The sequence below is a fragment of the Scophthalmus maximus genome, chromosome 3 (genome assembly GCF_022379125.1).
Source record: "Scophthalmus maximus strain ysfricsl-2021 chromosome 3, ASM2237912v1, whole genome shotgun sequence".
Classification (NCBI taxonomy): domain Eukaryota; kingdom Metazoa; phylum Chordata; class Actinopteri; order Pleuronectiformes; family Scophthalmidae; genus Scophthalmus; species Scophthalmus maximus.
The window spans coordinates 27,742,357-27,756,452 of record NC_061517.1 but is presented as its reverse complement, the minus strand read 5'-3'; the positions used below and the strand labels follow the sequence as shown (position 1 = coordinate 27,756,452).

The 14,096-nt window shown below is 42.9% G+C and overlaps 1 protein-coding gene and 1 long non-coding RNA gene across 2 annotated transcripts; both read left to right on the top strand.

Annotated features, from left to right (window-relative positions):
* Positions 1-350: 350 nt before the first annotated feature.
* Positions 351-12,716, top strand: mthfr (methylenetetrahydrofolate reductase (NAD(P)H)). The gene is made up of 12 exons (XM_035644524.1): positions 351-505; positions 842-1,091; positions 1,193-1,431; positions 4,307-4,417; positions 4,511-4,704; positions 5,847-6,097; positions 7,746-7,880; positions 8,081-8,261; positions 9,991-10,173; positions 11,801-11,902; positions 12,011-12,130; positions 12,476-12,716. The coding sequence occupies exons 2-12, from the start codon at positions 856-858 to the stop codon at positions 12,674-12,676; spliced, it is 1,953 nt and encodes a 650-aa protein (XP_035500417.1). The 5' UTR covers positions 351-505; positions 842-855; the 3' UTR covers positions 12,677-12,716.
* On the top strand, positions 1,439-4,077 carry LOC118316575. The gene is made up of 2 exons (XR_004795224.1): positions 1,439-1,604; positions 3,695-4,077. It is a non-coding gene; the product is annotated as an uncharacterized LOC118316575 (long non-coding RNA).
* Positions 12,717-14,096: the final 1,380 nt, after the last annotated feature.

Below are 14,096 nucleotides of genomic sequence, written 5' to 3'. Positions count from 1 at the left end.
ACACTGTACATACACAACACATATTAAACCCCCTTCACCCACATATTTATACTTAATACTTTAATTTGAATTGCAATGTTTACACTTACACTTTATCATAATTTATCTTTGTGTACATATATATGTATATGTATGTATGTATATAACATATGTATATACACACACATATATATGTATGTGTGTATATATATATAACTAGTTCACTGCTATTATGTATGTACTTTCTTCGTTTTATTTGTTGTTTTTTGAAACATGTAACTGCACTCGTAACTTTGGCAACATAAACTTGTTTCTCATGCCAATGAAGCTGCTTTGAAGTGAATTGAATATAGATGAACTAGCCCCCGGTCGCCTGTAGAGGGCGGCGTTGCGCTCTCCAGTGTGCAGCCTGCCGGAGAGGCACCAGACAGAAGAAGAAGAAGTGTCCGCCTGCTGAGTCTCTCGTCCCCGTCGTGGACGAACACGTTCAACACTACACCGGTGACTCAGACAACGACCGCAGGAGGTGGGAGACGCAATGGTTCCTCTCTGTTCCCGGGGTTAGACTCCAGCTCCGTGTGGAGGAACGTGGCTTCTTATTTAACGGCCAATGGGCTAACGACAGCTCGAGCGCCAGCAGCTAGCTGCGCTCCGCGATATGAGGTCGCAGCCGGACGGGCTTTGATGCGTCACTGTCCGGCCATGTGTGGGACCTGCCGTCCTCTAACGGGCCTTTTATACCTCGCGTGTACCTGCAGTAAATCGACGGCGCGTGTCTTCAGTGGGGTGTGCCGCACCGTGTACGGTAACGTAGTGAGCATGGCCGAGTGAGGCAGTCAACACGCTCTTCGTCTCTCCCCAGTGTCTCTCGCCACCATGGTGAACCAGGCTCCACGAGGGGAGGGCAGCTGGAGCGACTCCAGCGGGGCCAGCAACAGCGGCGGGGAGAGCTCCAAGGAGAGCTCCCGCAGCTCCACGCCCGTGCTCGACGCGGACCGCTCGGACCGACTGCGGGACAAGATGCGGAGGAGGATGGAGTCGGCGGACCGCTGGTTCTCGCTGGAGTTCTTCCCTCCTCGCACAACCAGTGGCGCTGTCAACCTCCTCTCCAGGCACGTGGCACGTAGAATCACCGAAGACCGCACACGAGTCACAAGTACGAGATGGAAGGACAGAGAGAATAACGTGGCTGGTGCATGTCAATGTTTTTCAGATTTGACCGAATGGGCTCCGGCGGCCCCTTGTTCATCGACATCACCTGGCACCCAGCGGGCGATCCGGGCTCCGACAAGGAAACCTCCTCCATGATGATTGCCAGCACGGCAGTCAACTATTGTGGCCTAGAGAGCGTCCTCCACCTGACCTGCTGCAACCAGACCAGAGAGATTATCACTGGGCACCTGGCCAAGGCAAAGCACCTGGGCCTCAAGAACATCATGGCCCTTAGAGGAGGTAGGAGAGGGGACGTTTGTTAACCTCCTTCGTTCAAGGAGTGATTCCATGTAGTGCGCTCTTCTGTGATTCAGAGGGACTGGAATATAGCAGTGACTGGATGTGACTCTAGTTCTGTTAGTACAGATCTTTGCCCTCGCAGACCAATGAAAGGGTGGCGACTGCATACTCTTGTATCCTTTAAAAGACATTCTAGAGCGAAACACGTTTTGTAGAAATCAGCGAATATTTCCTCACGATTTCCTCCTCTGTGAATCGAAAACGAAACAAATGTCTCGGGTCGCACCGCACAACTCTGAGTGCAGCTCGAAAACATCACGCGTCAACACCTTAAGTCCTGCTCGCGGATTGGCACTAAAGCCCAAAGGTTGCAGTGCTGGTCTGGCGCACCCGAGGTCGCGGGTTCGCGGCCTGATCAGAGCAGGAAAATCACCTCAAAGAGAGAAACAAGCTTTCTCCAACATCGCTTACTGCCCCGGGCGGATGGTCAATAGGACTAGAAAAGCGCAACATAAATACAGTCCATTTACCATATGTGTTTGTGTATATATACAGTGCATCCAGAAAGCATTCACAGTCCTTCACTTTTTCCACATTTTGTTATGTTACAGCCTTATTCCAAAAACATAATACCCCATAATGACAAACATAATGTTTGAAATTTTTGCAAATTTATTAAAAATGAAGAACGAAAATATAACATGTACATAAGTATTCACAGCGTTTGCTCAATACTTTGTTGAAGCACCATTGGCACTAATTACAGCCTCAAGTCTTTTTGAGTATGAGGCTACAAACTTGGCACACCTATTTTTTGGCAGTTGCTCCCATTCTTCTTTGCAGGACCTGTCAAGCTCCATCATGTCAGATGGGGAGCGTCGGTGCACAGCACCTTTTCCCATCTCTCCAGAGAGGTTCAATCGGGTTCAAGTCTGGGCTCTGGCTGGGCCACTCAAGGACATTCACAGAGTTGTCCCATAGCCACTCCTTTGTTATCTTGGCTGTGTGCTCAAGGTCCTGTTGGAAGACGAACCTTCACCCCAGTCTGAGGACCAGAGCGCTCCGAACATTGCTGCATTCATCTTTCCCTCGATCCTGACTAGTCTCCCAGTTCCTGCCTCTGATAAACATCCAGACAGCATGATGCTGCCACCACTATGCTTCACTGTAGGGATGGTATTCGCCAGGTGATGAGCGGTGCCTGGTTTCCTCCAGACATGACGCTTGGCATTCAGGCCAAAGAGTTGAATCTTTGTTTCATGAGACCAAACATTATGTTTCTCATGGTCTGAGAGTCTTTCAGGTGCCTTTTGGCAAACTCCAGACGGGCTGTCGTGTGCCTTTTACTGAGGAGTGGCTTCCGTCTGGCCACTCTACCATACAGGCCTGATTGGTAGAGTGCTGCAGCAATGGTCGTCTTTCTGTAAGGTTCTCCTCTCTCCACAGAGAAATGCTGGAGCTCTGTCGGGTTCATGGTAGGGGTGGGAATCTTTTGGCACCTCGTGATTGAATCCCATTTCGATTCAGAGGGCTACGATACGATTATCAATACATCTTGATGCATCAAATTTTTTTTTTGTATTGATCAATAATGAAAAATAAACAGATAAATTTCTTTCCATTATATTTTATTAATAGTAATCAATGGAAGAGATATGTCCACTGGAAGGTTATATATGCCAATATATATCCCAGCAAAAAAAACAATAACAAATGTGCCTGTTGCAGCAAAAAAAGACTTCAACGTGTTCTAAACTTGAAAACATTAAAAGCTGCTCTTATCCACAAATAAATAAACACTTGTCTTCCAACAAAATCATCTTGTTATGGGCTATGAGCATAAAACCCAGAGACAAAAAAACAAACCTACATTTAGGTGTAGCCTACAGAGCAAAGGTGCTTAGCTGGTGGAAGCTGAACGTTAAGAACAGGGGGAGGCTACGTGCTCTGCTGCGCAGTAGGAAGTCTCTTTCTGCAGAGACACTGCTGCCTGGAATGCTCGTATATCTCATCGCCAAATTGGAACTCTGGGGAAAAAAGATGCAACGCTTCGATATGCTAGCTTTTCATGCAGCTTCTGCCGGTCCAATTATTCCAGTCGGTTGCTCTTGTTTAGCCATGCCCACATGTAGCGTACAATGTAAACACAACATCACGGTCTCTAGGTACGTGATGTTCAGCCGTAAGGAACGAAGCGAAAATTGAGTTGTAAAATTCTGATTATTAATTTTTCTGACTAAGGCCCTTCTCCCCGATCGCTCAGTTTGGCTGGGTGGCCGGCTCTAGGAAGAGTCCTGGTGGTTCCAAACTTCTTCCATTTAAGGATGATGGAGGCCACTGTGCTTTTTGGGACCTTCAATGCTGCAGACATTTTTTTGTACCCTTCCCCAGATCTGTGCCTCGAAACAATCCTGTCTCGGAGGTCTACAGACAATTCCTTGGACATGCTCTGACATGCACTGTCAACTGTGGGACCTTTTGTGTGCCTTTCCAACCTACTGAATTTACCACAGGTGGACGATGATGAGTGGAAACAGGATGCACCTGAGCTCAAAGGAATGTTTTATGAATAATATAATGAATATTTATGTACATGTTATATTTTTGATCTTTATTTTGAATAAATTTGCAAAAAATTCAAACAAACTTTTTTCATTTTGTCACTATGGGGTATTGTGTGTATAATTTTGAGGGAAAAAAATAATTTATTCCATTTTGGAATAAGGCTGTAACATGACAAAATGTGGAAAGAGTGAAGCACTGTGAATACTTTCTGGATGCGCTGTATATATACAGTATATGTGTGTATGCATGTGTGTGTGTTTATTTAGTTTTTCATGACATTGTCAGGTGTAATATTGTAATATCCCCACAGACCCAGTGGGAGCAGACTGGGAAGAAGAGGATGGGGGCTTCAACTATGCCATTGACCTTGTTAAACATATCCGTTCAGAGTTTGATGACTACTTTGACATTTGTGTTGCTGGTAGGTTTTTCCACCTTGATTAGCAGGAGACCATGTAGGTGGTACTCAACTTGAAGTATTGTTTAGTGATTGTACATATGCTGGTGTGTCCAGGCTACCCCACAGGCCACCCTGAGGCTGAGAGCTATGAGGAGGATCTCCGACACCTTAAGGAGAAGGTGGATGCTGGAGCAGACTTTGTAATCACCCAGCTGTTCTTCAGATCAGACACTTTCCTCAAGTTTCTGGATGACTGCAGAGCCATTGGTATCACATGTCCCATCCTACCTGGCATCTTCCCCATTCAGGTAATTCACTGTTCTTACTGTTGCATACTGTTATCATCATGCAGAACAGGTTGATTGCCATTGGGAAATTCTAGCATGTCCACTCAGTCCTATATTAACTAAAGAAACCATTCATTGATCTACTTTTTAAAATGTGTTGGCCAGCCCTGTTTTTTATTCACATTTTACAGTACTTGAACTTTCCTACCAACACATATGGAGGCTGCTTTTACCTGTGCAGGATGCTTTCTTTTCTTTCTTGTGCAGGACTCGAATTTGAGTGTTTTTGCGTTATTGGTACCTTTACTTAATTCGATTCAACTTTATTTGTATAGCGCCAAATCACAACATACATCGTCTCAGGTCACTTTACATAGTGAGTTGGAGATCTCACAATATTCCAGAGAAACACAACAGTTCCCACATTGAGCAGCTCTGACACTGTGGAGGAGAAAGATCTCCCTTAAGTAAAGGATTTCTTATCCTTTCTCATTTAATTCCCATAAGCAGATCTTACATTCTCTCGCGCATCTGAAATCCCAGACTGGATTACCTTTATCTGTTCAAAAGGACTGGGGTTTGTATCAGGAAACCTATGATCACTGAAGCTACTAGTACTTTACAGTCACTCATATATAGTAACAACAACACATAAATACAGGCTACGTAGCCTACTATTCTCACATTTCATTACTTTTTTATCAATGATTCATTAGAAAGTAATCAGAGTATTTTATCTCTTGATGTTTGTGGCTTAATCTCATTTTGGTGGTCTTGCACATTCAATCTCTTATGGCCCTGAGTAAAGGTTTCAGGAGATTTTGACGAACACATTAGTGATTCAATCTCTTCCCAATTTAATGCACGTGTGGGTGGCTGTGGCTCAGGGGGTAGAGTCGGTCGTCCACTAACCCAAAGGTTGGTGGTTCGATCCAAGCTTCCCCCAGTACGCATGCCATCCTTGGGCAAGACATTTAACTCTGAATGTGATCAATAACAGCGATGTATGAATGTCCAACAGTCTAGGTAATTAATGGGAAACATGGCCCCTGCAGGGCTAAATAGAAGCTACATCCTTATCTCAGTGTCTCATAAAGCAATTTGTTTTCAGTATGTATAATGAAATCCTTTTAAAGCTGGACCTCAACCTGTTTGTGTCCTAGGGCTACCAGTCCCTGCGTCAGCTTGTCAAGCTATCAAAACTTGAGGTGCCAGAGGAGATCACCAACGTCATTGAGCCCATCAAAGACAACGATGCTGCTATACGCAACTATGGGATACACCAGGCCGTGGAGATGTGCCGCGTGCTACTGGACAGTGGCAAAGTACCAGGCCTTCACTTCTACACACTAAATCGAGAGGTCGCCACCATGGAGGTGCTCAGACAGCTGGGACTGTGGATAGAAGACCCGAGGTGAGTTGGACATTAGTCATTTTAGCAAAAGACTGTAGTCATGGAGTTTTAGGAAAGAAATGGCAACTTCTAGAACTTAAAGCTACAGTGTGTAATATTTAGAAGAACTTATTCACAGAAATTGAATATATTGTCCATAACTGTGTTCATATGTATAATCAACTTTGAATGAGTTAAATATAGTTGCATGATGTGGACCTCCGTGTGAATCTTCATGTTTTTACGTCGTGTTGAATACGGTTGTTGTAACAAAACGGTCTGGAATACGTTGCGTTCACGTTGAATTTCCAGAAGCTGCCGGTAACCAGGGGTGAGGTTGAATTGTCCTTCCTATCTACTCTTCCTTGACCTCAGTGGAAAACGTCATGAGGTCAAGGAAAGGTGTCAAGGACAACTCATTGGACATAGGAAAAGCTGACAGCTGCTCAGAGAACCCGACTCCACTGACACTAAACTACGTCATCACGCAAAGGCGGATGTTGTTGATGCGTCTGTCGTGGTGAAACTACACATTTCCGAAAATGAACTACAAAAACCTCAGCGGCTCCATCAGCATGTTTCAGTGTTTTACCACCGTATGACATCAGATGTCAGTTATCCATATGTAACAGTAACTTACATGATGACATCTCTTCTGGGTCATATTCATACTCTTCTACTTCTACAACTTCTACTTCGGATGAATCGTTTACGTCCATGCATGGCGCGTCACCTTAAGTATCGCTGCCGCAATGAATTGTGGGTCGTCTATATCTCCTTACTCTCACATCACTCCAGTATACCCTATGCTAAAGGAGATAGGAGAGGAGGCATTGAAGCTACTTTCCTATGCATTTAGAGAATCCGAACAGGTCTTATCATGGTGCTGATCAAATACTTCCGGGTCACGTCAAGATTTAGGAAACTTCCTTAAGCCACTTTGACAATTCGACCTCACCCCAGAAATTTAATCAGCGGTGCGCCACCATAAATTGTCCCCTGTCAGTCGCTCAGTTGGTTGTGGTTTGCAACTTTACTACCAGATGCTGCCAGAAAAGTACAAAAATTACACACTGGGGCTATTCCATATTTATTAAATTGTTGAGATGTTCAGGTATCAGAAGTTTAAACTTTTAATCATAGGTGAGTGTTATTGATTGCCAGAATGATAAAATGACTATTACTTTATAGTAACAATTATGAGAGGGATGCAGGCCTGAGAATGAGATTGTAAAACCGGCTTATGTAGGCCTGCGCAATATGGAAAATAATCACATCTCAATAATTTTTTTCATATTGATGAAAATCAACCCAAATCACTATTTCTGTCAAGCTTAAGGGTTGTGAGGTGTGAAGATATCATATTAGGGTTTCCGCTACGTTCATTTTGTGGCCGCAAAATCATTGCCGCCGCTCCTACAGAATTTTATAAAATGTATTTTTATTTTTATTATTTATTTTGACACGACAACACAGTGACGGGCCGCTGCAGGTGAAACGCCCTCGAGGACTGGAAGAGAGGAGTCTATTACCAGCATTAGGATTTGTGAAAACAGATATCTTAAAGAGAGTATAAGCAGGTTCCCTTTGTTTTGAGGAACAGGCCTCTGCTGTCGTTTGTCTGATTCAAAATGGCCTAGACTTTTGTACTGTCTTTTTCCCCTACTAGGCGGCCTCTTCCCTGGGCGGTAAGTGCCCATCCCAAACGGAAAGTAGAAGATGTTCGACCCATCTTCTGGGCTTCCAGACCAAAGAGCTATATCTACAGAACCCAGGACTGGGATGAGTTCCCCAACGGCAGATGGCAAGCTTTATTACCCACGATTACCCATGAACTCAACAAATGACACAACTTAAATGGCAACTTCCTTACATATGCATTTCAATCGTATAATAAATGTAAAATTATTAACAATTTTACTCTGTTTTGATTTATAGATTTATGTGAATTGGTGTTTTTAAGCATGTGCTGTCAACTCACATTGCGGTTGCTGATTTCTTTAGGGGAAACTCCTCATCTCCAGCTTTTGGCGAGTTAAACGACTACTACTTGTTCTACCTGAAGAGCAAGTCGTCTAAAGATGCACTGCTGCATATGTGGGGTGAGGAGCTGATGAAGGAAGAGAGCGTGTTTGAGGTCTTCACCTGCTACATCACAGCCCAGCCAAACTGCAGTGGACAAAAGGTTTGCCTATTTTAAACAGGAGGGCCTTTGCACCCCTGGTGCTCGGGCCCTAATAATAATAATAATTAAAGCTGCAAGCAGCAAGGGTGGACCCTCGTGCACACTCAATACAAAATGGCGGACTGCGTGGTGGAATTAGGGTATGACTCATGAGGCTTTTTTGTAGGGTCGTTGTCTGCACATGATACATTTACATTTTATGAGCCTCCAAATGTTTATGCAGCTACAACTGTATGTTAGAGTTTCAACATTGAATTTTTGTTGGGGTGCTATAGGGCCGTTTTTCCACACCCACGCCTGAAAACTAACATTTAGAATTCCTAATCACACGTGAGGCATTTGCAAAGTTTCGTTCATTTTCAAGCATGTTTTATCCGGGAAAATAAGATTATGTTGAGAAAACAATAATTGAAATTCACCGTGACGTCACACCAGGTGTGATCCAAAAAAATCTAAAGATTTTGATAACTTGAATGAAATAACAGGACGGTAATTCAGCACAATAGCCTACAAAAACTTGATATTATCACTATAATATAATGTTGTACTGTACTTCATTCACCCAACTGGTAGAATTGCATGTTCCTAACAGTGTTCTGTGGTGTTATTATCATTTGCTGATCTGCTCGGTCTTGAACAAACAGCCAATCGAGACACCAACGGTTAACTGCAATGACTTATCGTTATGTTGTGTGTATGTAACTTATTGCTAAATAGTCTATGGTTACAGCTAATTGCTAGCTAACATTAATCAGCGACACTGACAACAAGCTATCACTGTTATTTAGGGGTGTATCCATTGCAATTTTCTTTGCCTATCCCAATTGCCGATTTTGTAGAGTCTAACCTGCCAATACTGATCTTTTCCGTTTCCGATTTTTTTTCCCGCCCTAAACTATAAATCACAGCGTACACAATCATTCTTGGAATTTTCTATTTTTTGTTGAACCAAACGATAAAACATAACATCTATTAAACAAATTAGTATAAATATTTGTAAAAACATTTTTAGATGTAACAGGTGAGGTAGTCTAAAACAGATTTCATTGTTTCCACAAGGATGGAGTTAGTAGTGGAGGTAGGTATGTGTGTGTGTGTGTGTGTGTGTGTGTGTGTGTGTGTGTGTGTGTGTGTGTGTGTGTGTGTGTGTGTGTGTGTGTGTGTGTGTGTGTGTGTGTGTGTGTGTGTGTGTGTGTGTGTGTGTGTGTGTGTGTGTGTGTGTGTGTGTGTGTGTGTGTGTGTGTGTGTGTGTGTGTGCGTACATACATACATACATATACATATGTAGATCGGTGCACCCCTAATGTTGTTACTCAACACTTTATGAACCGTAATGTTAACTAACACACAACATGTCAGCAGTGACTGTACATGGAGCAGTACAGGTCGCAGGTGTAGGTGGGCGTGCAGTGTCCTGGAGTTCTCCGTCAAGCCCAACCCTCGCTCCTCCCCGCTCTACCTTTTCATCCAAATACTGTTAATTCTTTTCTCATAAAAACAAGAGGGCGCCTTTCAAAATCTCAAAACTCAGGGCTTCAAGATGACAGTTCACAAAAACCAGTGGGTGATGTCATGGTGCGTTGCCACTTGGCTCAAGACTCAATGTCACTTTTGTAGTCATGGACCCTCAGCGCTGGAACTCCCTGCCCGAGGATCTGAGGCTATTTCAACCTGTGTATCTGTTGTGCTTTATAAATAAACATTGTTCTTCTTCTTATTCCTATATTAGGTGATGTGTCTTCCATGGAATGATGAGCCACTGGCCCCAGAGACCAACCTGATGAAGGATGAGCTGGAGAAGGTGAACAGACGAGGAGTCCTAACAATCAACTCCCAACCCAACATCAATGGCAAACCCTCCACAGACCCTATAGTGGGCTGGGGACCTGCAGGAGGCTACGTCTTTCAGAAGGTTGGAACGCTTTGTCTCCTTTTAATCACTGGTTTAATGGTATACCATGCTTTGGAAAAGTAATTATCATACCATGTCAATTTCACCATCACCAATCCCCATGTCCCGTATTGGATATCGAAAAAACAAAGGTGGGGTTCTCCTGGGACAGATGTGGCTGCCAAAGGAGAAAACACATCAAACTTTGAGAGCATCATCCCACCATGCACTTTAAAGGATGTGTTCAGTTTATAGCTGTAACCCGGAACCAAAAAAAATTGAACCATCATTAAATGTGTCCATTCAAGAACTTATAACTAACAGTTGTGACGGCAGTTCTCAATATTTTCAGAATTTTTACAGGAAAATAATCATTAGATGTAGTTGGGGGCAAAATAGTTCAAAGTAGTAAAATCCAGATTTTACATTAATGTATAAGTAATAATAATCTAATGATGTGTAACAGTCATGGGATAGTTTTCGAGCCGAGTTCAATCAACGCGATTTTGAGCCCGATTTTCCGCCGCCGACAAAATCCAGTGGAAAATCAGCGTCAAATCGGGGCTCGCAAATCGTCACACGATTGCTCTGTGTGAACTAGCAACGACATAATCAAAGAGACTCGTCAAGGCCTCGCCGACGTCTGCCAGATATCGATCAGGCTAAATATCTGGACTTGTTGGGGAACCATCTCCTGCAGTGTGAGCAGACATAAGAGTCTTAAAAGTGTTTTTGTCTAGATTCATAATGACGTTTTTAATTTCCACTTTTGCCAACCAAAAACATACTCTGAGCAAATCACATATTCTGGCTTCATTGAGTTTGTTTCTGGAAGAATAAATGCAAACTTTACTGTCCACTCTGCTTGGAAGACACTTTTTTTAACCTCATTTTTGATGGTGCCATCATAACTTTACAGCTGCGTGTAGCTCGTCTGTTCGGTCAGAATCAATTTCATGTTGCCTTAAATGTTTGTCATGACTCGAGGAAATAATCGCCCCGCATTTACTACACTTTGCCTTGTTGTCGCTCTCTCTCTTAAAGTACAATTCAGAATTTAAACTCTTCATCACCATCCATACTTCACTCGTTAGCGTGCATGCTAAGCGCTAGCTTGTATTAAAACAGGCGGCGTTACATTGATGCATGATGAATAAAAAATTCCTGGGCATGGCGAGTCATCACCACCTTGCATCATGTGGGGTTTGTTTGCGGTCGCTGACGCTGGCTGATGCGCTGCCCGGGCTGCGCGCTTTAGGTTTGTGTCATGGTCGAGTGCATCGGAACGTTTTTATCAAAATTCTACCAGTATTTTCGTGGACGGTATGATATGGCACGGCCAGAACTACAACTATAGAACTACAACTATAGCAGCTTGTGGTGCTTTGAGAACAGCTACCACAAGAATCTGTGTCAAAAAATCAGGTGAGACAGGAATGAGATCATTTTAGTTGTTGTGAGGCTGTTTCATTCAGAAAAACTGTACCTTGATGTTGTGGTTGTACATTGAAGAAGCCTTGTGAAAATATCAGTACATTATACAAATGTATAAACATTTTAAAGGACTTATTTGTAACTGATTATAATAATATTATTGTCAAAGTGATACGTTGGTGTTTTGACAAAATCCTCTTGGTATAATCCTCAGGCCTATCTGGAGTTCTTCACTTCCAGTGAAAATGTGACCGCTCTCCTCAAAGTACTGAAGAAGTATGAGCCCCGTGTCAACTACCACATTGTCAATGTGCATGTAAGTTTAATTCAATGATAAGCACATGTTATTCCATGTTTATTTCTGAGTTTACATATATGTAAACTCAGATATATTAATATGTGGTAATGTCAATTGTGTATGCAGGGACGAAACCTGACCAATGCCCTTGACTTCCAACCTAACGCTGTGACATGGGGCATCTTCCCTGGCCGGGAGATTGTTCAACCCACTGTGGTGGACCCAGTCAGCTTCATGTTCTGGAAGGTGAGCATGTGTGGGGATTCAGGAACATTCTACTGGGGATTGTAACCCATGAACATGTGCTCTGTCTGAACGTTGCTCTGTGCCCCGAGTTTCATTCATCAGCGTTTTTATAAAATGAAGGTGAAAGAATGGATTGTCTTCAATGATATTCCTTTGATAACTTAATATTGCCTGCAGATGATGTATACCAAATGTTTACCGAATTTATTGAACAGCCTCAGACAAGTTTCTTTTTCCCCCACTTCCAATTTTTGGAAAATGATATCCCCCCACCAATAACCCTGGATACTCTGACTGGTCTAGTAGACGTCCCCCTCACCAAACCTGTCCTCTTGTCTTCCTCAGGATGAGGCTTTTGCCTTGTGGATTGAGCAGTGGGCCAAACTTTACGAAGACGAGTCTCCTTCACGGATGATCATCAAGTATATTCACGATAACTACTTCCTGGTCAATCTGGTGGACAATGACTTTCCTCTGGAGAACTGTCTTTGGCAGGTCATTGAAGACATGTTTGAAATGCTGGACGCGCCTCCAGAGCCAGTCTGAATAAAATAGATCATTTGAAACCACTTTTTATGGAAAGTAAGAACACTATGGACCTGTTTGTAGTTTGTCTTTCGTTTGTCTGAAGCTGCTTTTTACAATATAGAGCCATGAGTCACAAGTTTACTTCACAGTATTTTTAAAGACTTTTTCTGAAGGTTTTTTAACATTTGAGTCAATGGAAATATGGTGGAAAATGATATCAATAGGTCAAAAGTAAAACTATCATGATTAGAAGCTTTACGTTGTGCAGCTCTGCAGCTGATCAACCACACATACTCTGGGAATTACACAGGAGATGAGAAACTGAACTGTCTCAAAAATAATTTTGAAAATGCTATTTACTTTTTTCAGTTAACCCACTGTTATGGGTCAAAACAGTATGGAGGGGTTTGTGAGCGTCATGTTACATTTGAGTGTTGCTGATGACATTTAGCTGCCTTAACATGCATGTTTCACATGGTTCATATGTATTTGCTATGCCTCTTACTTAGTTTTTCTCTCTTTTGTTCCCCATTACTCCGTGTGTGTGTGTGTGTGTGTGTGTGTGTGTGTGTGTGTGTGTGTGTGTGTGTGTGTGTGTGTGTGTGTGTGTGTGTGTGTGTGTGTGTGTGTGTGTGTGTGTGTGTGTGTGTGTGTGTGTGTGTGTGTGTGTGTGTGTGTGTGTGTGTGTGTGTGTGTGTGTGTGGGTGGGTGGGTGGGTGGGGGTGGGTGGGGGTGGGTGGGTGGTGGTTGTAACACTCTTTAGTCCAGGTTTCTATCAAATGAATTGCTCTCATTTTGTTTGTTATGACTGGTCTTATGAGTTTTTGTGGTGCATATTTTAATATTATTCTGTCAATGTAATGACAGAAATATTTTATTTTCATTTTATTCTTTAGTATTGCCCTGCAGGATGATTCAAACATCCTTGTGACATCTGTAAAGAAGCTACAAACGAAAAATAGCCTTCAATAGTTTGCCCTGTCCTTGTTAAAATAAATGGATAAATAATCCACATGCAGAGAAATTGTGAGACCCACTACACACAGGAGCCGTACACTGCTAGTAGTTGCCTTTGCCAAATAGACCGACACAATCCACCCAGCAAAACTTGCCATTTTGAGTTAATGCTGACTGGAGAAAGTCAAAGGATCACTAATTCATCCTGTCGGCACCATGAACGTCTGTAGAAGATTTTGTAGCAATCCTTGCAATAGTTGAGTTAGTTTGGTTTGATCATGACACTATCCTCAATTGAAGATCTCATGCTGTGGCCAATTGTCAAATCTGCGCACAAAAACTCCCACTTCATTTGCTGTGCACATTCTTGTCCTTTCAGGTTATGTCTAAGATCATTCATTAGTTTTTTCACATTGTGGAATGTAATGAACAGTCGTCTACCTGTGCCAGTGACACTGTGATTTTGTCGTTCTTCTCTGAA

Coding starts and splice junctions, on each gene's coding strand:
- mthfr (XM_035644524.1), top strand. CDS start 856: ATGGTGAACCAGGCTCCACGAGGGGAGGGCAGCTGGAGCGACTCCAGC. Junction 6,098..7,745: donor CTGTGGATAGAAGACCCGAG/GTGAGTTGGACA, acceptor TTCCCCTACTAG/GCGGCCTCTTCCCTGGGCGG. Junction 12,131..12,475: donor TCAGCTTCATGTTCTGGAAG/GTGAGCATGTGT, acceptor TGTCTTCCTCAG/GATGAGGCTTTTGCCTTGTG.